The 25,455-nt window shown below is 34.6% G+C and overlaps 1 protein-coding gene across 2 annotated transcripts in view; it reads left to right on the top strand.

Annotated features, from left to right (window-relative positions):
* The window catches only part of Vps13D (vacuolar protein sorting 13D), a 672,569-nt gene that overhangs the window by 429,838 nt on the left and 217,276 nt on the right, over positions 1-25,455 (top strand). For both annotated transcript variants that reach the window (XM_073982994.1, XM_073982993.1), the window contains exon 14: positions 4,585-4,797. In XM_073982994.1, the coding sequence (XP_073839095.1) occupies positions 4,585-4,797 (213 nt within the window). The remainder of the gene's footprint in view (positions 1-4,584; positions 4,798-25,455) is intronic.

The raw sequence follows: 25,455 nt of genomic DNA, 5'->3' as shown, positions 1-25,455 counted from the left end.
TTTATTTATAATTATAAATAGTTTTTTGTTAAAGTTTACCACATCTAACAAAGGATTTGTGTAAATTTTTAGGGTGGTTCTATCCTGGTGAACCATTAAAAAATGGTAATATTTTGGCATTTTTTCATAAAGCGAGTGAAAAGTACCGTTATAACGCATATGTGAAACATGTTATGTATTGAAAATATCGGCTGCTATATACTCTACATATCCACAAAATTTTAATTTACAATTCCTCTCCTTTCGACAGATATAACGGTATTTGTAGACAAATATTGGTTGGTTTAATTCAGATGAACCGGAGTGTATTACCATTCCATTTTTCTTCAAAAAGTCGTGGAAGATTCCCGCAATGAATCTTTGGAATACCGCTGGTCCGTTTTAGAATCCGAAGGGAAAACGCAAAAATTCGTACTGACCATTTGGCCCTACAAACGATGTGTACTGAATTGATTCCTCTTCTAATCTCACATGGTAGAAACCTGACTTAAGATACATTATGGTGAACCATGATTTCCTTTCAAGGTACTCCAGACAATCTTCAGTTAGTGGCAGGGGGTAATTGTCGTGCACTATTATCTTGTTGAGGGACCTATAGTCCACACACATTCTAATCTCCCCACTTTTTTCTTTGTCAGTACGATAGGCGTCGTATAGGGAGAGTTACTCGGCCGTCTGATCCCTTTTTCTAACAAATCTGTTATAATTTTAACCACGTCTTGCTTTTCCGCGAACGAAAGCCTTGTAGAAGAACAATAGGTCGCATTACCTGAGGTCACTAGTATTGAGCCCTTAAAGTCGAACATCTTTGGCTCGTTTTCTAATTTCTCGAAGTAATTTTCCCGAATCAAAGCCCGCATTCTATTTTTCCCATCTCACTCAACTCTGGATTAACGTCCCATTGTTCCATAAGCTGTAAACAGATACAACGTTTGGGTAAAGTTTTGTGTCGTTTTGGCCGTTTTTACACTGTTGGGCATGATGCCGAAAAATTCAAATTCATTTGAAATATATGCCGGCAAACAGATAAACGCTGGACTTTGGTATCGTCGTCGCCCTGTTGTTGTTGTTTCTTTCTCGACGCCCAACGCAAAACTTTAATCAAACGTTGTATCTGTTTTTAGCTTTAGTGTCTTCAGTATCTACTTTGTATATTACTTGTGAATTGTTAATACTTTCTACAGTTTTAATTTCCGTCAGTGTATACTCATCTTACCATTTCACGTTTTCTTCCTCATTTATTTCCCCTTTAGGTTCAATCTTTACCATATCATTCGACCCTCGTGAGAAAATGTTTGTCCTATCCGGGCTGGTTTAATTTTCTTAAAATCCCTCTGCCTTATTTACTTCCTTTTCCGGGGCCTGTTCTCCTTTTCCCACTTCCTTTTAAAGAGAGAAACCCATTAATTCTGAGTTTCTTTTTTTCGTTTATTTTTTCCGGCCCTACTTTTTCTTCATTTCTAGAGTCCGCTTGTAAAAATAAATTAACATGTCTTTTCCCGTTTTCATTACATAATCCACTTGGGTCCGGTTTCCCATCTCTTATACATAAAACAATCTTGAAGAGTTTCAAAAATTCACACCCAAGCACCAAGATGCTTGTGGCAGTGTTTCGTAAAATAACAAAATTCATTTTTTTTCTCCTCCAAATTCAATGGTTGCCGCTGTCCGTCCACATGTTGTCAAATTTCTTCCATCAATTATTCCCTTTAACTTCGAAAATTTCTTCTCTTTCATTACTGCGTTAGGGCATACGGGCCAAATCACTTTTTCATTGATAAAGCTACATGGGATACCGCTGTCAAGTAAAGAGGAAATGAAACAACTATTAGACCCAGATACGCTAGGAGCCAAAACTACTCTTACCTGTACGTTCCAATTGATATCTCCTTCCTAGACCGCTGCCACCGTTCTTAGAGGACAATTGGTTCTCATGTGCCCCAGCTTTCCGCATTTAAAACACGCTCCTATCGGACGCTTTGTCTCCCAGCAGCTGGTCGCATAATGACCCATACGCTGGCAGTTATAGCAACGGATGCCAGCAAATACCTTTCGTTGACTTACTTCCTCTGTCATCTTCTCATATTGTGGTATCGGCTGCTTGAATTCCACCATCGTAGTTACCGGTCCTGCATCCCATTCAGCTCACACTCTACCAACTCCTTTTCAGTTATTGGGGTCCCTTCTACAATGTCTTGCATCGCCATTAGTGGCGGACGTGCGTTTGCTTGCTTGTCGGTATAGCCCAGTCAAAACAGACATTGAAATAGCAAAAATTCCCACAAAGCTGAACTTTGGTGGAGAGCTAGGGGATTGCCATTAGAAGCAACGTCATAAAAGTTCCCATCGATCCCATGTGTGCAAAAAAGGTATTCGGGGTCAAAAGTCAAATTTTAAGTGTTTTTTGGATTTTCGGATTTATTTTGAAAACGATTGATCTGATCAAAAGTTGACTTAGGAAAATATTGTAGACAGAAAAAATATCTACAAGTTTGGTCTTATAACTTTTTTCCTAGAAGGTACCATTCTTGAGATATAACTGTTCTAAAAAACACATCATTTTTATGCACATATAAGGGAAATATGCACATATTCAGGCGAACCGGCTAAAATAACCGAAATAACCGGGTCGGTCCTCCCAAAAAATTAATTTTTTGTCCGATGGTAAGGTTTTTTGCGCTGATTAGAGAAAAATATAATTTTCATGGGCGGCGGATCATCCGGTTCGACCGGAAAGGGACCGGGTTAGAACCGGTTCTACTGAACCGATTACTGCAAAGTGGATATCGTTTGAAAGCTTATGGAAATACCTAACACATAAAACGGTTCACCTCATAATATACTTACGCGGCTAATTTTTAATTTTTTATAAAGTCTACAGATATTACATATCGATGCCTTTTTTCCTCAACCTCGTATCTTGAAAAATACAACTTTTCAGGAGAGACAGAAACTGTTTATCTTTTGATGCATCCGTGTTTGGGTAAAAGTGTAAAAAGGCAATTATTAGGGAATTAGATACATCTATGCATTTTAGAAGGAATAATATGTTACTCTTTTTTAATTTAAGCATGAATCACATTTTTTGGGATACGAGTTTGAGGCAGTAAATCAAATCTAATGTTTGTGGGCCCATTACAACGAAAGTGCATATGATAGCGACAAACGCCGAAACATGTATATGCTCTTTTTTGATCTTCTATCACGCTGCATTGTGAGAATATGGTTATTTTGTTCGTGGTACCTCAAACATAGACACAACCAGTGACGTAGATAATAAATGACATTATTCCACTTTTATCGTTCACTTCTGCCTGATTTTATGGTAACTATTGCATAGGTATTGGGAACCACCGTGCACGTCCGCCTTGCACTCAGATTGTCTGCGGTTCAATTTCTGACCAGAAAATCAAAATTTTCGGCGGTTGCAAATCCCCTCAGTGTAATGTCGGCTTACATTTCCTCAATATTTCAACATCACCAAAAAGTGATGTCGTCAGACACGCCGTTCCGGCTCGGCGATAAGAAGTATGTCCCACATTATTGAGCCAATATTAATTGACGGGCACTCATTGATAGCAGAGTAGCCCCCCTTGTCCTCTCGGGGGTATTGTGGAACATATGTTTGTATGTATTCCACTTTTATCCGTTTACTCAATGCCAAATAGTACTTAATTTAGTACCATTTAGTACTTTTCGTATATATTTCCACCTCCTTACATAAACATAATATCTCAACCAATATTAGCATAACAATTTTGAAGATTTTAACTTAATTCGTTCACAAAATACCAAATTGTACACTTTAAATAAATTTTAGTAATTGTCGTAAACTTATTCTTCTAATTTTCAAAAACTCTTTAATACAACTATTTCGCACTCCGTCCCTGTGCCAATTTTCCACTCAGAGTTCTAGCTCTAGTCGTTCGCGAAATACGAAAGGCAATTTTTTTGTGCATTTTAGTACTTTTTCTTACGAACACACCTACACTTCAATAGGAACCCTCACTCAGAATTTGAAGATTCTAGATTTAGCCGTTTCGCCTCGACGTTGATTACCAGTAAGCCAAACAAATGGTACAAATTTTAGTACATTTAATTAATTTTCGTAACTCTTCTACTACGAATTTTCAAAACCCCAGCCAAATGAACCACCTACGCCCCAAGACTAACCCTTATGCGCTCTTTGATCAAATTGCATACTAAAGTAATTTTATTAAATTGCTGTAGTGGGTAACTCGATCTAAAAACCCCTTTAAAATGGGAAAGTTTTTAGTGTAAGTCTCAGCGTGTGTCATATTATTGCTACTGTTCTGTCAAAATGTCCACATCACAACAATAGTTTACGCTTTGCTGGCGGAAAATTCAAGGGCTGGATAAAACTATTAATAAGCAAAAGCTTTTCCAACTCTCTGTAGAATAAAATAATATTGATGAATAGTTCAGAAGTTACACAGTCTATCACGCTGAGTACCACTTGCTACATGTTTGAATATGTTGATGACAGCCATAATATTACAATGATCTACCTGTTAAAATTACTGTATATTTCCGTATAACATACAAATATTTGTATATTTACAGTGGTGCAAGAGCTTTGGAATTCATAAGGAAACCACCTTTCGAGAATTAAAGGCTGAAAAATCGAAAACAAATTACGTTATTGGAGTAAATGTCCAAAGAGGAAAGGGATTATATCTTTCAACAACGTTCATAACCCTTACCCCTCGCTTTCAGTTGTATAATCGAAGTTCAAGAGAGCTGTATTTTGCCCAGAAGTGCGACATTCAACAACAGGTAAGATATTGAAATATGAAAACCCACAGACCAACAAATACATATAACACTGAGTAGTGTGGATGGAAACATCTGAAAACATATACAGTCAACCAAAAAAGTCTACATACACCCTATAAATCTCGAGTTTTAAGGGTAAGGAGGCATTTTTATGAAAATCCAAGTACATAGTTGTATTTCATATCCCTAATAAACAGTATTACATACAACAAAAATATATTCCATAATATGAATAACGGTAAATTCTATAAAAATTAAAAAATTAATAGGGAAAAAGTGTACATACACCCAATGAAATATTAAGATTACAGTAAAATTGATGGAGTAAGCAATACAAATTTTACATTTTATTGCTTTATCGAATGTCTCTGGTTGTCTATGATATATTTTAGACAAAATAGGAACATATTTGTGCTTTAATTGGCGTTATTTATGGTCAGACTTCGCGTATAGCTCGTTAAGGCGGACCCTTGCAGATTTCTTTGAGTTTTTCAGTCTGAAACCCCAGGAAATACAGTGGGACTAATTACTTTGAGATCCTAGAGCACTTTGAAGTTGTTGTTAGTGATAATATATGCTCCTGAGCTTCGCTAAATATGCGAATTCCTGAGTTTTTCATAAATTTTGTAGTTTTCACAGCATTCGAAGGGTCAAATTACAAGCAATAACCTTGGAATTAGCTTGTAATAAATGTTTGGACCTTAACTCAATCAGAAATGTATAACATTATTATTCAAACCCGCTCCTAAAGTTTCCAAAGCATCAAAATAAAAGCACCACCAAAGAATGCATGAAATTTGTATGAAATTTACACTGTTAACTAGTATGCTCTCGTATTATGATCGTTAGGGTCACCTGAAGCGCTATAAATGTCGGACACTTTTACATTGCTGATTCAATGGATGCTCGAGGATTACAAGGTAATTCGAAGGCTTCTGCATGTAATTTGCCCCTTGGGATGTTGTGAAAACTATAAAATTTATGAGAAAACTCAGGAATTCGTATATTTAGCGAAGCTCAGGAGCATATATTATCCACAAGAAAAACTTCATAGCACTCTTGGATCCCAAAATTATTAGTCCCACTGTATTTTCTGGGGTTTCATAAACTACTAGACTGAAAAACTCAAAGAAATCTGCAAGGGTCCACCTTAACAAGCTATACGCGAAGTCTGACATGAAATAACGGCAATTAAAGCACAAATATGTTACTATTTTGTCTAAAATATATCGTAGACAACCAGAGACATTCGATAAGGCAATAAAATGTAAAATTTGTGTTGCTTATTCCATCAATTTTACGGCAATCTTAATATTTCATTGGGTGTATGTACACTTTTTCCCTATTGATTTTTTAAATTTTATAGAATTTACCGTTATTCGCATTATGGAATATATTTTTGTTATATGTAATACTGTTTATTAGGGATATGAGATAGAACTATGTACTTGGATTTTCATAAAAATGCGTCCTTACCCTTAAAACCCGAGATTTATAGGGTGTATGTAGACTTTTTTGGTTGACTGTACATATATAAGATGAAATAATTAAATCTGAGCAATTGAGTTAACTTTAACCTCCTACACGGTGCGCCTGAACTAACTTTAAATGAAAGGTGCATATACCTGGGAAGTTTTCGCAGATTCTGAAACTGCAATGTTCATAGATGAGAAAAAAACAAAAAATCGACGAAGTCGTTTTTAAGTAAGTCGCGGTCAAAGTTAGAGTTTTTCTTTTCGCGGAATGTTATATTTCCTGGAAATCGGGAAATATTTTCCAATCCCGGGAATTCCCGCACGCATATTTTATAATTGTAAAGCTCCGTATAGAGACATGAAACCAGTAATATCGATGGTGAAAACTTACATAAATAACTTAAAGATCCTCAATAGGCTTTCTGCTAATGACTGCAAAATTTATATGATTTAAAACGCACTATATCAACAATCTGAATATCGCCCACATAACGTACCGCTACGATTTATATTACTGACGTGTTGGGGACGGTATAAGTGATTCCACCCACCCAAAGTGCATTTTTTTTTTATAATACTATACCTTAAACACTATTTTGCATTGTTACCGCATTAATCTCATGTAAAACTGAGGAGGCAAAAATCATCAAAAATCTTCATAATTTCGCTTTTTTATTGTTTAGTATATTAATTTTGGAAGATAGACTACAGGACTGTATAAGTTCTATAGATTGTATCCCCTTCGGGAAACAGTCCTGTAACAGTCCTTTTTTTAAGATGTATCGCGTCTTGAAGGTACTGGTAATTTGTATTAGACAGGTTTTCCTTAACACAGTATTGCTTGTCGGAACTAAACGCAATAGAATTCAGAATAAGCTTGTAGTTGTTAAGCTTTTTGTAAGCAGCCAGTGATTTGAGGAAGAAATTCTTGTCGTAGGGATACAGGAATTTGACGATGATAACACCATGAGGCGGGTTAATTTTCTTGGTGTTGTTTATATTCTCCAAACTACTCGTATGTATTGATTTAATGCGAGGAGTATTTATGCCCACGGAGCTTGAAATGTTTCCAAATACAGTCTCCAGGTTCTCATTGGCAGAGTATGGTATACCGTTTATACGAATTTCGCAGCATACATGTGAGTTTTCATGCTTTAGAATTTGCATTCTAAGATCCATTACCTCTGATTTTAAGAATGCAATTTCATCATGACATTTTTCCAATTCCACTACTCTTTGATTGACATCATTTAATTCAGCTCTTAAATCGTATAATTTTGTATCCAACTCATTAAGTATACGATCCTCAGTCTTCTTCAACATACATAGATTGGAAGTGTTTCGTGAGTCGGTCTGCAAGTTTGTTAAAACGTTCATCTAGTATTTGCAATACTCGAAAAGGTGAATCAGTGAGTCTTAGCTTGACGATGTATAATGCTCTCTCTATCTCTTTTAGGTGCTTGTGCATCACGTACAAATGTATCATTTTCAAGATTTATGTTCATTGGAATTACATTAAAATCTTGTTGTTCAATCATTTTTAAAAATTTAAAAATAAATTTGTAACGGCTTAATTAATATTTGAGACGTTTTCATTAACACAGGGTGCTATGGAAGGGTTTTTTATTTTTTTTTTAATTGTTTGTTTGTATATTTCTTATAAAAAACTTGGATTACTTTTAGGCGCAGTTTGAGTTTTCTATTTATTTTATTACAAGTTATTGTTATGTTAATAATAACAGTTTTGTTTTCCGTGAAAAAGCTTTTGTTAGATGTAAATCACTTTTGACACTTGACGTTTTTATTATTTTTCTGTGCTCTATTGCTCTTTTTTGTTTAGGAAATTTGTGCTCTTAACTAAAATTGGTCACTTCAATAGTTTTTTTCTTTTGCTGTAAAATCTATGCAATTTTGATTTACAAATTTAATTGACACAAAACTTTGCACTGATATTCTTTAGGAGTTATGATACACAGGGTGTGTTTTTAATATTGTTGATGAGTTTTTTTGTTCGTAAACAGGCGTTTTGACCTAGATACAACACGATTATTTGGAGCTTGTATGAAACACGTCTACTCGCTACGACAGCAAAGTAAGTTTTATTTTCTACTACCTCTCCTGGAAGCCTTATTCGCATAGTTCGGATGCAGAGGCTTTCCCATGCTGCGGACGTAGTTGATTGTTACGGTCTTTGATCGCTATTTCGCCCTCTTGACAACGTCACTTGTTGTTTAACTTTCGAAAGAATCATACTCATAGTCGCACATACAAAAGGTACTGTTTCTTATTCTAAGAAACTCATTCTACCAACAATAAGCATCGAAAATATTTAAACTGATACACTTTTGTTTGTCTTTTATTTTCATCTCTTTTCATTCCTGAGTTATCGACTCTCATTGGCATCACGCCAACATTTTGATCCAATCGAGCCGGATCTGTTCCTGTCGATGTCATTGTTGGTGCCCGCAAATCAAATTACATTTGTTCAAGAAGAGAAGAAACTCGGACATTGGATTTGTTGTTGTAGCCATTAGAGCAATTTGCTGCCGTTGTTGTGGATCTAACTCATTATTTCGCATGATTATCCATCCATTATCATACATTCCATCAAGAAAACACAGGTACGTAAATAAGTTTCTGTGCCGAAATTGAGCATACACGAGTGTTTGTTGTTAAAAAAGGAATATCTCGAAATATTTCATTTTCCATTGAATATTGTTTGCTATATCGAGCATTGGTCGCCGTGTCAATTGACCTTTCCCTAGTACATCATTATTATTGTTTCATATACAGCCCACGTCGTAGCACCAACAGTGCTACTTATTTGTCTTAAAACACAACAACAAATTTTCTTTCGTCATTGATCATCCCAGTGCTCATTTCTAGCAGTGCTGTTTGATTTTTTTTTTTTTTCTTAAGTCTATAGATTAATACAATCCTTACAGACTATAATACATACTAAGTACATGCATATATACAAAATATCAAATTTACAAAAAGTAAAAATAGAGAAAAACTATTCATTAAGGGATATTATAATTTTTCTTTTTACTGATTCTCGTGATTCACAAACATCTATTATACTACAAACTTTATTAAATTCCAAAAGCAGACGGCGTTATTGATCATTATTTTCATAGTTTGACCGATAGTAATCTACATATAATAACTGATAGTTACGTGTTTGTCTGAATGGTACGTTAAAGCAAAGTTTTTTTAGGATAAAATCAGAAAATAGTTTTCCTTGCATAATGTTTAGTATGAAGGTCACATTCAACATAGTTCTTCGACTTTTCAAAGTGGGGAGTTCTATTTGGTTTAACCTGTATTTGTACGATGGTAGTGTATGTATTGTCCAACCGCGACCCCTAAGACAAAACAAAAGAAATTGCTTTTGAACAGATTCTATTGCTTTTATATGGATTAAATAAGTTGGATCCCAGATAATGGACCCATACTCTAATGTAGAACGAACAAATGATATATACAGTTGTTTTGTTACCAACGGGTCTGAAAATTATCTACTCCATCTTTTGATAAATCCCAGATTTCTGTACGCCTTATTTGTAATCTCAGAAATATGTTCCTTGAAATTTAAACGGTTGTCTAAGAATATTCCCAAATCATTAATGAATACAACATTTTCAACAATCTGATCATTTAGATAATAAGAGGTATCAATCTTCTTTAGTCTAAAAAATGACATGTGCTTACATTTAAGGACATTTAGCTCCAACATGTTTATATTGCACCAATGACAGAAACGGTCTAAATCGGATTGTAGAAGATGTTGATTCGATGGGTCACTGAATGATTGGAATATTTTGACATCATCGGCAAACATGAGAATATTGGAGTTTTGTAAAACATTTGGCAGATAATTAATAAATAGTGTAAATAATACCGGTCCAAGATGGCTCCCCCGCGTTTTCTACTTTTCTCGTTTGGCTCTGTTTCTAAGGCAGAACCCTTTTAGAGAAAAAGTAACAACACCACTACAATTATCCGTTATTTGATTAGCAAAAACTAACTACTGTCGTGTTTATTATATTTCTCATTCAAAGGCTACATTCTCCCCCCGCTTTCTCCTCGATATCCACAGCCAGCAGTGAGAAATAACAATAATTACATTCCTTTCTTCCACAAGGTCTTTTCTAACGAAGTCCAGCCAAACACATTCGCTTTTTATTTCCGGAAAATATTGATATTCCCATTTGTGAATTTGCATTCTAATTGCAATGAAAACGTGTATCTTTCCACGCACCTTGGTAAAGCGTAGGTTATACTGCATTGTAAAAATACCAACAAAATTCTGTCGATAACTGTTGGATCGTTCGTAGCGTCGCACTATGTCGCGAGTTCATATTAACGGTGCTGAACGGGTCTGAAAATTATCTACTCCATCTTTTGATAAATCCCAGATTTCTGTACGCCTTATTTGTAATCGCAGAAATATGTTCCTTGAAATTTAAACGGTTGTCTAAGAATATTCCCAAATCATTAATGAATACAACATTTTCAACAATCTGATCATTTAGATAATAAGAGGTATCAATCTTCTTTAGTCTAAAAAATGACATGTGCTTACATTTAAGGACATTTAGCTCCAACATGTTTATATTGCACCAATGACAGAAACGGTCTAAATCGGATTGTAGAAGATGTTGATTCGATGGGTCACTGAATGATTGGAATATTTTGACATCATCGGCAAACATGAGAATATTGGAGTTTTGTAAAACATTTGGCAGATAATTAATAAATAGTGTAAATAATACCGGTCCAAGATGGCTCCCCCGCGTTTTCTACTTTTCTCGTTTGGCTCTGTTTCTAAGGCAGAACCCTTTTATAGAAAAAGTAACAACAGCACTACAATTATCCGTTATTTGATTAGCAAAAACTAACTACTGTCGTGTTTATTATATTTCTCATTCAAAGGCTACATTCTCCCCCCGCTTTCTCCTCGATATCCACAGCCAGCAGTGAGAAATAACAATAATTACATTCCTTTCTTCCACAAGGTCTTTTCTAACGAAGTCCAGCCAAACACATTCGCTTTTTATTTCCGGAAAATATTGATATTCCCATTTGTGAATTTGCATTCTAATTGCAATGAAAACGTGTATCTTTCCACGCACCTTGGTAAAGCGTAGGTTATACTGCATTGTAAAAATACCAACAAAATTCTGTCGATAACTGTTGGATCGTTCGTAGCGTCGCACTATGTCGCGAGTTCATATTAACGGTGCCCAAAAAAGAAGGAGTTATCATAGGTGTATCAATTTTGGTACAAGTACTTATTATTGACTTACAATCTCCAGGACAAAAAGCTGGGATGGCCGGTCCACGTTTTGATATAGCCCCCATAGAACCGTATCTCCCGATTGTCGGTATATTGAAAGTTTTAGTCACAATGACCAACCTAAATTACTGAAATTTGGTGGTTAGTCTTCGGCAGAGGTATGAAATATTCCAACAGTGATTGGTGGGTGTAGGTCCACGTTTTGATATAGCCCCCATAGAACAGTACCTCCCGATTTTCGGCATTTTGAATCTTTTAAATCGCTGTAATTTGTTATTTAGACTTCGTTGGGGTATAAAACCATTGAAAAGCTTATCACCTAGAAATTTTTCGGTATAGGTCTTCGCCTTCATATAGCCCCCATAGCCTTTTAGCCTCATTACTACACCGAAATGGCTGAAAATTGGTATGCAGTATTCGCTGGGGGTTTTAACTTTCCACCTGAAATCTGTCGGTATGGGTCCTCGTCTTCATATAGCCCCCGCAGAACTATACCTCCCCCCATTATCGGTATTTTGAAGGTTGTGGCCTCAATATCCATCCGAAATGACTGAAATTTGGAGTTCAGTCTTCATATTTTTTATGAGCTCATTGAATACATCAAAACAACTGCCTTTAAATATGAGAATTTCCCTTTAAAAACGTTTTTTTGACTTTCGCTGTTCACATTTTTTAAATTAATATTTTTAAAAGTGTCTCCGTTGACAAGCAAGATTATTACGTATTTAATAAGTCCACAAAAATATATGATGATCGGTCCATTCGTTTTCGAGCTATAGCCAACACCGTATAACGCTTTGTTAAAAAAGGTGGTAAACCCTGAATGAGGTGGTCACTGAAAAAGAGAAATAACATGTTTGTCTGCAAACCTCCGCAGCTGGAGCCTTTATTCATTTGAATTACTCACTTTTCACAACTCAAACAGCAAATAATATCGACATACGCTTTTATACAATTTTTTTCCCACTCCACTAATTTTAAAATTTGGTTTACAAATCGATGTACTAAGTACCAAAGACTTGGGTAGCTGTAAACTTCACATGATCACTATTTACTTCCAAACAAAATTAAATTCATCTTTACTACATCCAAAGCAACTGTACAATTTATTTTAGAACGATAAATTATTTTAAATTTGAAAATATGGGAGCATAATAAAAGTTACTAATTTTAGAAAATTGGTGGAGTTTTTATTGGGATAGCTGTTACAATTTTGATTTTTCAAAATAGTCTGGCTTAAACCCATTGATGTTGCTTTAATATTTAAAACAAATAATTTATTAGTGGAGAAGGTTTGGCATTGTTCGCCAAGGGAAGACTAGTTTCGATCCTCGCCACAGGATCTCATCAGTTCCCTTGTTTCTTGTTTGTGGATATTCTCCACCGAAGATATTTTTCAATAACTTCTTCAACAAAAACTTTTTATACCCAAACATCAATCGTCAGCTCGAAGTGTAAAGGTGAACCAAGAAAAAACTTCAATGAGAAGTTTTTCTTTGGCAACCTTACACAACCCCGAAAGTGTTTGCAAAACAAAGCAAACCTTCTTCCAGAATACACATAATAAAATGCTGTTGGTAGCTTATACCAACCACACAAAGCGTGCCGGTGTTTCTCAAATAGAACATTGTTGGCGTTTTTATTGGGATAGCTGTTACAATTTTGATTTTTCAAAATAGTGTGGCTTAATCCAATTGTTGTTGTTTTAATATTTAAAACACCTAATTTATTAATTGGGAAGGTTTGGCATTAGGCAGGGAAGACTAGTTTCGATATTTTGCTTTGTTTTGCAAACACTTTCGTCGGGGTTGTGTGAAGTTGCCAAAGAAAAACTTCTCATTGAAGTTTTTTCTTTATACTTCGAGCTGACGATTGATGTTCGGGTATAAAAAGTTTTTTGTTGAAGAAGTTCTTGAAAAATAACTTCGGTGGACAGAATATTTTGAAAAATCGATGTTATTAATTTTAGTAAAATAAGGACAAAATGCATATCGGATTTTAACCTTCACATGGACAAAACTACTTGACAAATCAATACCATAATTCAAATTCTTTTAAATTGAAATGTTTACTATCAATTCTCATCAATAAATTTGTATTCAGAAGTACTTGACTTTGAACATTTTTGACCACGGTCGTGACACTGTGCGTCGGTTCTTGCGTGGGACCTTTGCTACTTACGCGTAGTCATTTCTCTGCAAGCGATACTTGTGTATTGGGGCATATCGAATAAAAAGTGAAATATTTTTTAAATTTTTTTTGTTAAACATTTTCGATTTGATTTTTTGCATCTTATAAATACTATTTTATTTATTGTGGTTGAATTAAAATTGCAAATAATGTCTTTCTTATTTGCTTTTTATAAAACAAATCAGCTGTTTTTGGGAAAAAATCTTACATCCTTTTTCTATTTTTTCTTGCTGTTTTTTGTTTGAAAACCTCTTTCTAGCAACTTGTTTTGGGTTTTCGACATTCTGAATATTTGTACCCTACATCCTGCATGCTAGGTAGGTAAAACATTTGACAAATTTGTAATTTTTGAAAATTTTCTTCTTGGTTGCTCTATCTCTCATATCGAATTTTTAATTCTTTTAGAAACAATATTGATAATTCCTACATTCTCTTGTCGAGAAATTGTCTCAGTTAGGTAATTGTGTTCAATTCTTATCGTTTTTGCAACTTTGATGTCTACTCGCGAACTCTAGTGGAGGAATTTTGTACTGTAGATTTCGTTGTCGAAATTTATAATAGTTTTCCACTCTTTCATTAGTTCAGTGTTCACATTTGTTCGAACTTTCTTTTGTTTTTCATCCCCAATTGGTAGGATTCTCCTTTGCTATAGCTTTAAATTCGTATCAAGTATTTCGACATTAATGGCCCACATAATTTTTGGAATTGATTCGTTTCCATAACCTCCCTTCCACGTTTCATTCGAACTGCCCACGCTCTTATTAAATTTGATGTGTTTTCGAAAGTATAAATTCTGAGAAGCACAGCGCATTTAGTCTCGAAATACACGGTTCCGTGCTTTCTCAGTTATGGACAACATTTAAGAGCATTCATGAGAAGTGTCTTGACCACCTGACGACATCGGTGAGTCTTCAACCCTCAGACATAATTGTCGTCGAGGGTAAATACGATAGCTCCTTTCGGACTTATCAACATTGCCTTTCGGCAATAAACCAGAAGCTAGACAATCTAAAATCGTCCAAGTCTTCTCCATCATTGAATGGACCAACTCCACAGAACAATCCACCAATTGTTCCTCAACCTCTTTCACCTTCGGAGAAACTCCAAGTCGTCTGCTCCACCATCCATTTGCATTTACAGTGGGTATTCAAATAGTTGTGAAGAAACAGCTTCTGCTTTAAATATAAGCGAATCATCCGCATCAGCAAATCCACATCCAGTTAGTCGATTGAACCCTGTCGATCCTCACAGTTTCGATTTGACATCGAAATCTTTAGTGGAGATTTCATATCATAATCAACCTCTCGAAACCTATTTAGTACAGTTTTCATCAAAAACTCTCGATTGATTGACATTGAAAGATTATGTCACCTAGTTCAAAAAATTAGCGGTGAGGCTCGAGAAATTGTTTCGTAATTTCCACTCACCCATCGAATTAGCTTGGAAGGCATTGGAGGATGTCTACAATAATAAGCACATCCTCGTAAACAATCAACTCAAACTCCTTTTCGGCCTTCCAACAATAGAAAAAGAATCCAACTCTGGTCTCAAAACACTTCAGCGTGGAATCAATAGTCGCTTTGACATTTTATGACGTATCAACAGATTACTGGGATCCAATCATAGTCTATCCTGCATGCAACGTCTTCCGAAACTGACAACCATTCTGTGGGAACAAAGTGTCAAAGAGAAGTCGTCTCTTTCGACATGGAAACAATTAGGTTTGTGGGTGCATTGAAAACTTTACAGTTATGAAAACTTCCAAAACATCATATTGCCAGCGTAGTCGATCTCCTTCAAAATCAACTCCACCAAATAGTCGCTCCTACTCGAGATCTAATGTATATTATCATTCCTCAAAATCGCAATTGAACCATACTTGTGTGATGTGCACCACTCAAGATCATATTCTTCGTGTCTATTCTCGGTTTCAAAAACTTTCGTTTGAGAATAGATTTTTGCATCCCATAGCCATTCTCTAAAAATGTACAGCAGCAAATACAATTGTGCTGACTGTAAGGGTAGGCATTAAACGCTTTTCCATCGTAAAAAGAATAGTATCACCTCTTCAAACTCGTTGCAGAAGTCGTCTCCGTTCTCCACTTCTTCCAATAAAACCTACACTAGTTCGATTTTCACCAATAGGAATTCTGATTCCAGTTCGATTAATCGGCAGGTTCTGCACACAACACAAAATAGCAATTTGCTCCTAGGAACTGCCATCGTTAATATCGTTCATAGTCACAAAAGTTATTCTGTTCGAGGCATAATTGACCCATCGTCAGAGGTCTCTATTGTCACAAACAGACTACAAAAACAATTGGAGTAGAAACTCGTCCCACCAAAGCCACTCTGTAAATATTAATAGCAATTCATAAGAAATTTGTTCTTTGACTTTATTGTCCTCTCGAAATTCGGAAAGTATCCAAACGCCCATGTGTTAGTCTCACCTAGCATCCCAACAATTTTTTGTCGTTTTCTTCCCTATTGAATCTAGGTTCTAATATGCCTCAACTCGAACTAGCATATGGTAATATTCAAAAATGTTTTACAATCGTTGAAGTTGAGGTTCACCATTTAATAAGTCGCGAACTGTCAATATATTTTATACAATATGAATATATTTATATTAATTGAAGTGTTTTAGCCGGGGTCGCATAAAATGAACCATAACAAATAATTTATGTGGAAGCTGTGTTGGTGGTAATATTAAAAAATGGGTAAAAATGTGTTGAAGTTTACAAGTTTTTTTGTGTTCTTTCTTGATTTCTGGTCAAACCACGGAAAATTCAGACCTGAGCTTAAAGAAATAATTGAAGAATACCCCTTGTGCAACATGGTTCTAATGTATGACTTTTCGATATATACACTGCATCCCCCTAAAATCATTGCTGACATTTTGAAGTTTTGAAATCTGGGTTTTTTGAATTTTTCTTATAATTGGAGGGCGCAACCAGATAATTACCCAAACTATTTATTGGATTGTAGAACTCGTGATTCCACGTCGTTTGATGTATATCTTATGAGTGTGCTTCATACAGCTCCCTAGTAATAGGAGTCCAAAGCCGAAATTTTGGTGCGTAAATTTTCTTTAAAAACCTATTTTTTGGCTTCAAAATTTACAACTGTGACTCAGGTACCCTTGAACCCCGCGTGATTTTAGTTTTTTTACGCGCCGGATCTAATGAACCCTTCCGCTTTCAAATCCATCCACTCAAACGGCGGTTATAGATACCTTGAAAGTAGGAAATTCTGCAAAATTATATATTGATGTTTCCGCGCATTGAACCGCGATTTTCTTTGGTTATTTTTACATAAATGGAATCCTTTATACGCGATGATATTATTTTCCAAAACCGTGTGGTATAATTTACCGAGATTCTGGAGTAAAATTCGTATTTCGTATAAAATAGAATTTGGTAGCACATCCGCGGTTCTTGACGAATTTGTTTAAAATTTGTTATAATAACGTATTTATTATAGGCGATCACTGAAATCGGATGCGCCTTATAATCGTATGTACATCGCGCAATTTTTACCCACATAAAGGTTTTTTGAACAGTAAGATGCAGCTGACGGCACACTTTGGCCGCTGAATGAAAAGTGGAAAAATCGCTACATATTGATAGAGATGCACTCGCTGTATCTGAAAAGCGCATGCGCCTTAACTGATTTTAACGAATTCGCGAATTATACGTTTTTTAACTTTTATGTTTTTTCTTTGGTTGTAATTTCAATATTACTTTCTATTTCATAATCATATTGTTTATCAAAGTAAGCAAATACACTTTCGGGTTTGCCATCGCATTTTCCCTGAAGAAGTTTCAGCGAAGTCCGTCAGTCCTTGCATCGAAATTTAGCGAAATAGTAGAATAACTCCCAAAAATGTTTTTTCTATTTTTCGTATTAAACAAAAAAAAAATATTTTTGAAATAATATTCCAACAATAAGTTTTCGTCTTTTGTTGCTGCTGTAATATGGCAGTTATAAATCCTATCGTTAAAATGTTAGTCTCATATTTTTCTACGCGTTGTCTAGAATCTGTACGTATTTTTAATTTATTTTTTTCGAGTTTTATTTGGACTTGGAATTAGAATAAATTAAATTTACCCCAAGATTTTTTCAGTAACAATCAGCAATACATTTAGTAAATATTTAGGCGTGTACGGATAGATATTAAAAGCTGTTACCGATTACATATACATTTTGGTATTACAACACAAAGGGAATTTTTAAATATTTGTTCTTTATAAGGGAATAAAACCGCTCATAACTTTTGGGCGCAGCATCCAATTTTGTGAACGCGAACAGATTTGAAGCCACGATTTTTTTCTTAATCTATGTTCCAAAAATTGCGGATGTGCTCGCAAATTTTTTTTAACATTTCTTCCAATGGAATTGCAAAAGAAATTTGAAATTTACCATATACATTCAAAGGCAAGCCATTTGATTTGTTATTGGACGCTGATCTCTATTCCAAAATTGTGTATACTTCCAACGCAAATTACTTTACAATTTTGTGTGTCTTTTATTTTCCTCTCTTTTTATTCCTGAGCTATCGACTCTCATTGGTATCACGCAAACAGGACAAATCTATCAAATTTAAAAAATTTAAAAATGGATTCATTTCTAGTAATAGCATTTTATAACTTAAAAACGAAGATAATAATATTCATACAATAGACCTTTTCATTTTCTTGTCTACATTAGCGCTGTTAATTTACATAAAAATTCAACATGTGTGCCGTTTTTACCGAAAAGTGTTTATTTGAGATCAATTATGTTAGTTCACTTCGGTTTCAACTCTTAACCATTGACAAATCAATCAACAAACCATTGACCATGGGAATTCTTAAGTTTTCGCTGAAATATTCTGAGAATTTCCTCAGGTAAGGACAAATGTAAGCAAGTATGGTATGCGTCTGGGTTGGATCTGGACCGTTTCAGAAATGACCTCGTAATGTTGAAACTATTCATATTCATATTAACTTCAAAAATTCTGATTCTTCGAAGTTGATTTTCCTAACAATTCTTTCAAGGAAACTGTACTACTCGAGCTAACATGACCTAAAGAGTTTTGTATTGAAAAATGAGCTCGATTAATCCAATTAATTAATTAAAAACTTTCATAAATAATGGCCTTCGTCCTAAAAAGACAATAATAAATAAGAAACTGTACTACTTCAAGTTTTATTCCAACTATCGACCATATAATACCTTACTTCCGATCTATTTGTAAAAACTATAATAATTTTAATATAAGGACTAATCGAATTTAAGTTAATCTTTGAAATTTAAGTTAATGCTTGAAAATTTCCTTTTTACAGTTCATTCTTGGTATACAAAATTCCCGGGATTGGCAGCGGGAAAGCGGGAGGGAAAAAGGAGCGGGATGAAAAACTATAGTCAACGTTAACATTTGTAAGGTTTTAATTTCCTTTTTCAGGATATTGCAAAAAACGGCAAGTCTTATCGAAATGGGGAAACATGTTATAGCTGTGAAAATTCTCTACAAGATTGGCTTATATAATTTTCCCAGGTTGTAGCATTTTTAAGATATATACCATATATAAGATATGCACTAACCCCATCACATGCTATAAAACAATATCATCAATATCATTATTAGTATTTTCTGGAAGCAGGCGATGGACTTATTGAAATGTCCCAATTTGAACTTAAATATCCCAAAAATTATACAATCTAGGAATGATTTATGAAAGCCGTTTTCAAAGAAAATCGCGAAAACCCAGAAAATCTAAAAATGTTACCTGAAATTCTATATCTCAAAAATAGTAAAAACTAGGAACAAATCATAAAGTTCAACCTTGTAGAGAATTTTTACAGCTTTACTTAGCCTCATTTCGACAGGACTTGCCGTTTTCAAGCAAAATCGTGAAACCCTAAAAATGTGAATGTTGACCGCGATTTATTTAAAAATCCCTCTGTCGATTTGTTTGTTTTTCTCATCCACACATTCAGAATCCGCAAAAACTTCCCAGGCATAAACACTTTTATTTAAAGTTAGTTCAGAAATACCGTGCCTAGCGTATGTAGGCAAATCATAATTACTATTTCAATGCAAACGTCTCAGTGCAAAAATCAGAAACTGATTTTGCTCTGATTTGATTTTTTTCGGTATAGATTGCGCATTGAGTATCCAATATTATTGATCTATATTCTAAAATAGGTCCAACAGGAGAAATGCATAATTGTTTTGCTATACAGGGATCAGAAAACTCTTTGGACCATTTTCTTATAAAACCTAAATCCATTTTAATTTTGGATGAGGTTTTACCTAAGATTAGATAAAACCATCAGCACAAAATCATTCCAAATTTTTTATTTGCATATCAGGATTTTGGACAATTTTTGAAGTCACTGTAAGCAGATATATAACTAAAAATTTGCTTTAGAGCCACACGACGTAAGCAAAATCCCAGCAAAATCTTCGATGCCAAGGATGCTATTGAATCGTGGGTGCAGGTGATCTGGCATGTCATCTTTTTAGCATTTTCACTTATGAATTTTATATGAGCGTGACCACCATAAGATGACATTCATTTTCGGATCTTAAGATGACATTCATTGTCGGATCCTAAGCATGTCATTTTGACCAATGCTTTGACATGTCATTTTCACCTACCTTTTGGCACGACAGTTTCATGTCTTGTTTGGAAAATGGAAAATTCTGTATTGAAATATGATTTTCATGACAAACCAAACTCTTTATTAATTCAAACTAATTCATGAAATAACTAGAACTAATTTATCCGCATAAAGTTTACACCCAAAATTTCAATTTTTTCACCGCCGCTGCACCGCAACAGAGTTTACTTCGTCCACTCTCAGCCACTGATTTTGTTTCATCTTACAAAAGCTTTTCTGTTGTCTTCTCATCACCAGTTCAATGGTTCAAAATAAATTGTATAGATTTGAATTTCAACAAATGTAAACATTAATGACTAAAATAACTTTTATTACATTTAAATATTAAAAATGGTCACAAACAAACCATTCTCAATTGATATGATATATTATATCAAATCATATATGTAATGGTATGATGATAAAAAGTGTAAGAAACAAAGGGCATGTCATCCCAGCAAAATTTGAAGGAAAGGAGTCCATGCGATGACGTGATTTCATGGCATCTTTTGCATTGGTTCAAACGAAGTCGTGAAAGATCCGATCTTTTCATTAGCATTTGTACCAATGCAAAGGAAGTCGTGAAAGATCCGATATTTTCATAAGCATTTGAACCCATGCAAAGGAAGCCGTGAAAGATCCGATATTTTCAACAGCATTTGAACCCATTCAATCCCAGCAAAATCTTCGATGCCAAGGATGCTATTGAATTATGGGTGCAAGTGATCTGGCATGTTCTTTTTAGCATTTTCACTCATGAATTTTATATGAGCGTGACCACCATAAGATGACATTCATTTTCGGATCTTAAGATGACATTCATTGTCGGATCCTAAGCATCTCATTTTGACCAATGCTTTGACATGTCGTATTCACCTACCCTTTGGCATGACATTTTCTTGTCTTGTTTGGAATATGGAAAATTCTGTATTGAAATATGATTTTCATGACAAACCAAGCTCTTTATTAATTCAAACTAATTCATGAAATAACTAGAACTAATTTATCAGCAAAAAGATTACACCCAAAATTTCAATTTTATCAACGCCGCTGCACCGCAACAGAGTTTAATTCGTCCACTCTCAGCCACTGATTTTGTTTCATCTTACAAGAGCTTTTCTATTATCCTCTCGTCACCAGTTCAGATGTCGGCATGGACTCCAACAGCACTCCTTTAAGAATTTCTGAACCCATGTACATTTAATTTGTAATTTTGTAATTGTATAACAATTTTTTTTTGTTTTGATGTCGCTACATATAGGGATGTACAAATCGACTTGTTTGTTTCTAGTGATCTGTACAAATGATTCAAATGCTGATGAAAAGATCGGATCTTTCACGAATTCCTTTGCATGGGTTTAAATGCTAATGAAAAGATCGGATCTTTCACGACTTGCTTTGAACCAATGCAAAATATGCCATGAAATCACGTCATCGCATAGAACCCCTTCCTTCAAATTTTGCTGGGATCGATCCAATAGAGATGAATTTTGTGTTCTTATTTATACACATTTTTTAAATATATAAGATTCATTATTTACAATAGGCTTGATGTTGTCGGATACTCGAAATCACAACCAACGTTGTTAAAACTCTCGTCGTAATGGTAAGGTCATTGCAAAGGGTTGGTGAAAATGACATGCCAAAGCACTGGTGGAAATTACATGCCAAAGCATTTTTGAAAGTGACATGTCAAAGCATTGGTGTAAATGACATGCTTTGGATCCAAAAAATAACAGCATCTTTTGGGGTCCACGCTCGTATAAAATTCACCGATGAAGATGCTAAAAATATGACATGCCAGATCACTTGCATCCATGATGGAATGACATCTTTGGCATCGAACATTTTGCTGGAATGTAATGTATGTAGCGAATGGGTGCACTTATTCGCTGTCTCCAACACTAACGTTGCACAGTGGGGTGAGATCCCAAAAAAAGGAGATTAATTCAAGGAAGCTTTTGGGTGATCTAATGTTAATATTTTTGATGCATATTAAGGAATTGGAGAGGTGTTTTTGAAGCTCTCATAAATGGCTACCTTACAAAATATGAAGTGCTTTTACGGTTTTGTCTACATTTCTTATTTGATTAAGGTAATTATCTTACTGCGTTAAACTAACATTTTGGCAAAAAATTATAAAGTTAGGACAATGTTTTAATGTAGCTCCGATATGAGGTTATATCTCGATTTTATGTATTTCGAGAGTCTCTACCACATTTTTAGTATATTTTTCTGCAAATTCGGATTTATAGTTTCGAGTGCCTAAGAATTCATAGGCATAGCCCCATAGAGAATACAGTTGGAATTTTTCCCACATTTTAGGTATATATTGCAACTGAAGTTTCTGAAATTGTAAATCGGTCATTTTGAAAGGATTAGAAGTATTTTTACAAAGCATCGTCCCCATATATTCTCGTTTTGGAATAACCTTCATACACAGAAATAGTCAAATTTGACATATTATGATATTATCCATGCCTTTAGGAGAATTATTAAAAAGTTTAGAATAGATATCTTAAAAATTATCGTTAAGCAGTTTATTATAGTAATGTCCTAATAAGTATACAGTGAAATATATTTCTAAATGTGTGAAACGTACATTCAGTTGCTCTATGTACATGAAAGGGACAACTCTCTGAGAAGAAATTATCCTAACTTTTCAAGAACAATATCAGCCTGACGATCCATAATAGTTTGTCGTACGTAGAGTAAAAACAAACAACGCAACTCTAAATAACAAATACAATAAAAAATAATAATCATAGCTCCAATAACGACGACGAAATATACTATGTACAAAATTAGAAGATTTTTAATTAATGACTATTTTCGCCATTTCTGCAATAAAAAAACAACGGCACGAGTTTTGAGTTGATTTCGAAAGACTACCCTACATACTATTCCAAATTAGGGAAATATGGATACATTTTAAATTGATTTTAAATGTGTTTCTAATCTTCCTTTGCTATAACAATATTTTCTAGAATTCTGATAACCACCTGGAGTTGACGATACCATTCTATAATGGACCCTTTTAATGCGTAAAATAATTATATTACTCTTCAAACACAACGTATTTTAATTCTTATGGTACTTTCGAAATTTAAAAAAAAAAATTTAACACAGTGTAACTGTAAAAGTAAACAAGATATGATCGTGACATTTTGGTTGGAGACTTAAAAGTTTTTCCCCTATAACCATGTAACGACAGTTATACCAAAAACCGAGTTTCATTTTTGAATTAATCTCCGTAATTTTAGACTTTTCTGTGCGTCGACCGACTCACCTTATGATGGTTACAATGTTTTGCGCAAGGATCGCACAAGAAGCGGAGGAGGACTTGCCTTCCTAATAGACCATTATATCCAGTACAGACCTATTTCGAATGCGCCCAACTGCAAAAATCCAAAAATTCATGCCATTATTTTAGCATTTAAAATGCAAATCGCTTCTAATAGTTCCAAATTTTTCGAAACTCTACTCTCTTGTGGTGTCCTTAAGGAGAAAAGCCTTAAAAAAACATGTTCTTAAGGAGAAAAAGCCTTACAAACATGACTTTACTTTAAAGTGCGAAAAAATTGTTATTAACGAATTTCTGAAACAAAGGACTATTATTCACGACCATACCTAAGTGAAATGGTTTAGTAAATTTCTTAAGCTTCGTTTTCCTACCTATAACTATTCCTCTAATTTGCAACATGTTACTAAATATTTTAGCTATAATACTGGTCAAAATAAAATATTTAATATAGATGTATGAATTTCCGTAAAGTTTTAGTTACTTTCCAAACATATTCAAGAATCGCCACTACATATTACCAAATTGAAGCCAATGGACTGTAAATTTCAAAACTGTTTAGAAGTTTTTCGGACCAAAAGTTTAACCCCGTTCCTAGATCCCGATTTTGTTTTTGTTTTTTGGAAAAATTTTAGGTGATTTTATTATCCTTTCTTCTAGGGACGTACGCAAGCGGAGGGGGCATCACCATTATTTACTCTTTAGATTACACTCGCCCAGCCGCTCCTCTCCCGTATTTATATTCGCCGCTGATACAGTGACTGTTTTAGCCTCCGTAATCTGGGAGGTTCTCCAATATTTAGGCGAAATGCTAACCGATTGGCAAATACACACATATAAACAGACCTTTGAGTATAAACAATCAATGGGGCTGAAGTAAAAAATAAGGTAGAGGATAAGGTGTTAAAATGATCCTGTTATTAATACCTATTTGGTTTGAATATTGGTTAGCATCTTCCGAAATAAATTGAGATATAAATCATATAGGGAATATACCAAATCAAGAACAATGCGTTGGTAATAGTAAAATACTTCAACTCAGGATTCGTTATGTTATATGTATGTATGTTACGAATGCAAGTGATAGATTGAGGTAAATTTAGTAAATTTACTCCAAATCGTGAAAGTATCGCTTAGTCTTAATTTACACTGTGACGTCATTAACTGTAACCCCTCCTAATTCCTCGTATTTAACACTTCTGCCCCATTAGTTATTTACATGCATTTGTCTGTCTGTATACGAGTATGTGTGTATGTGTATCTGGATCTCGTTTGAACATTGGAGAACCTCCCAAATGAAGGATACGTACCGGGTGGGCGATGGAGTTGTAAATCTGACCGAGACTTAAAACCGTCAGTGAAATCTAAAGAGTAAAGAAGTATGTAATCTGAATAGAATAAAGCTGTGTGCTTACTAGAGATATGCTTTGTAGTTAGTAGAGAAATAAAGTCCTCCTTGTATAAGTGAAGCGAATATCGTCAATAAAGCATTGTAGAAATTTGTACATAAATAAAATTGAATAAATTAAAAAAAAACTTAAAGGAACCCTCGTTTTATGTGCTACAAATCTTATCGGGGAATAAAGCTACGTCTACCCGGGATTAAGTTAAACCTATTTTCTAACATTGGTCATAGATAGAAGAAAGGATAATAAATTGGTACGCAAAATGTCTTCAATTTGGTAATAGTGGCGAATCTTGCATATGCTTGGAAAGTAACTAAAACTTTAAGGAAATTCATA

Source organism: Musca autumnalis, unplaced genomic scaffold (assembly GCF_047663935.1).
Source record: "Musca autumnalis isolate F117 unplaced genomic scaffold, ASM4766393v1 scaffold_4, whole genome shotgun sequence".
In the NCBI taxonomy this organism is placed as follows: domain Eukaryota; kingdom Metazoa; phylum Arthropoda; class Insecta; order Diptera; family Muscidae; genus Musca; species Musca autumnalis.
The sequence above is the reverse complement of the archived record's forward strand: the minus strand, read 5'-3'. Positions and strand labels throughout refer to the sequence as shown.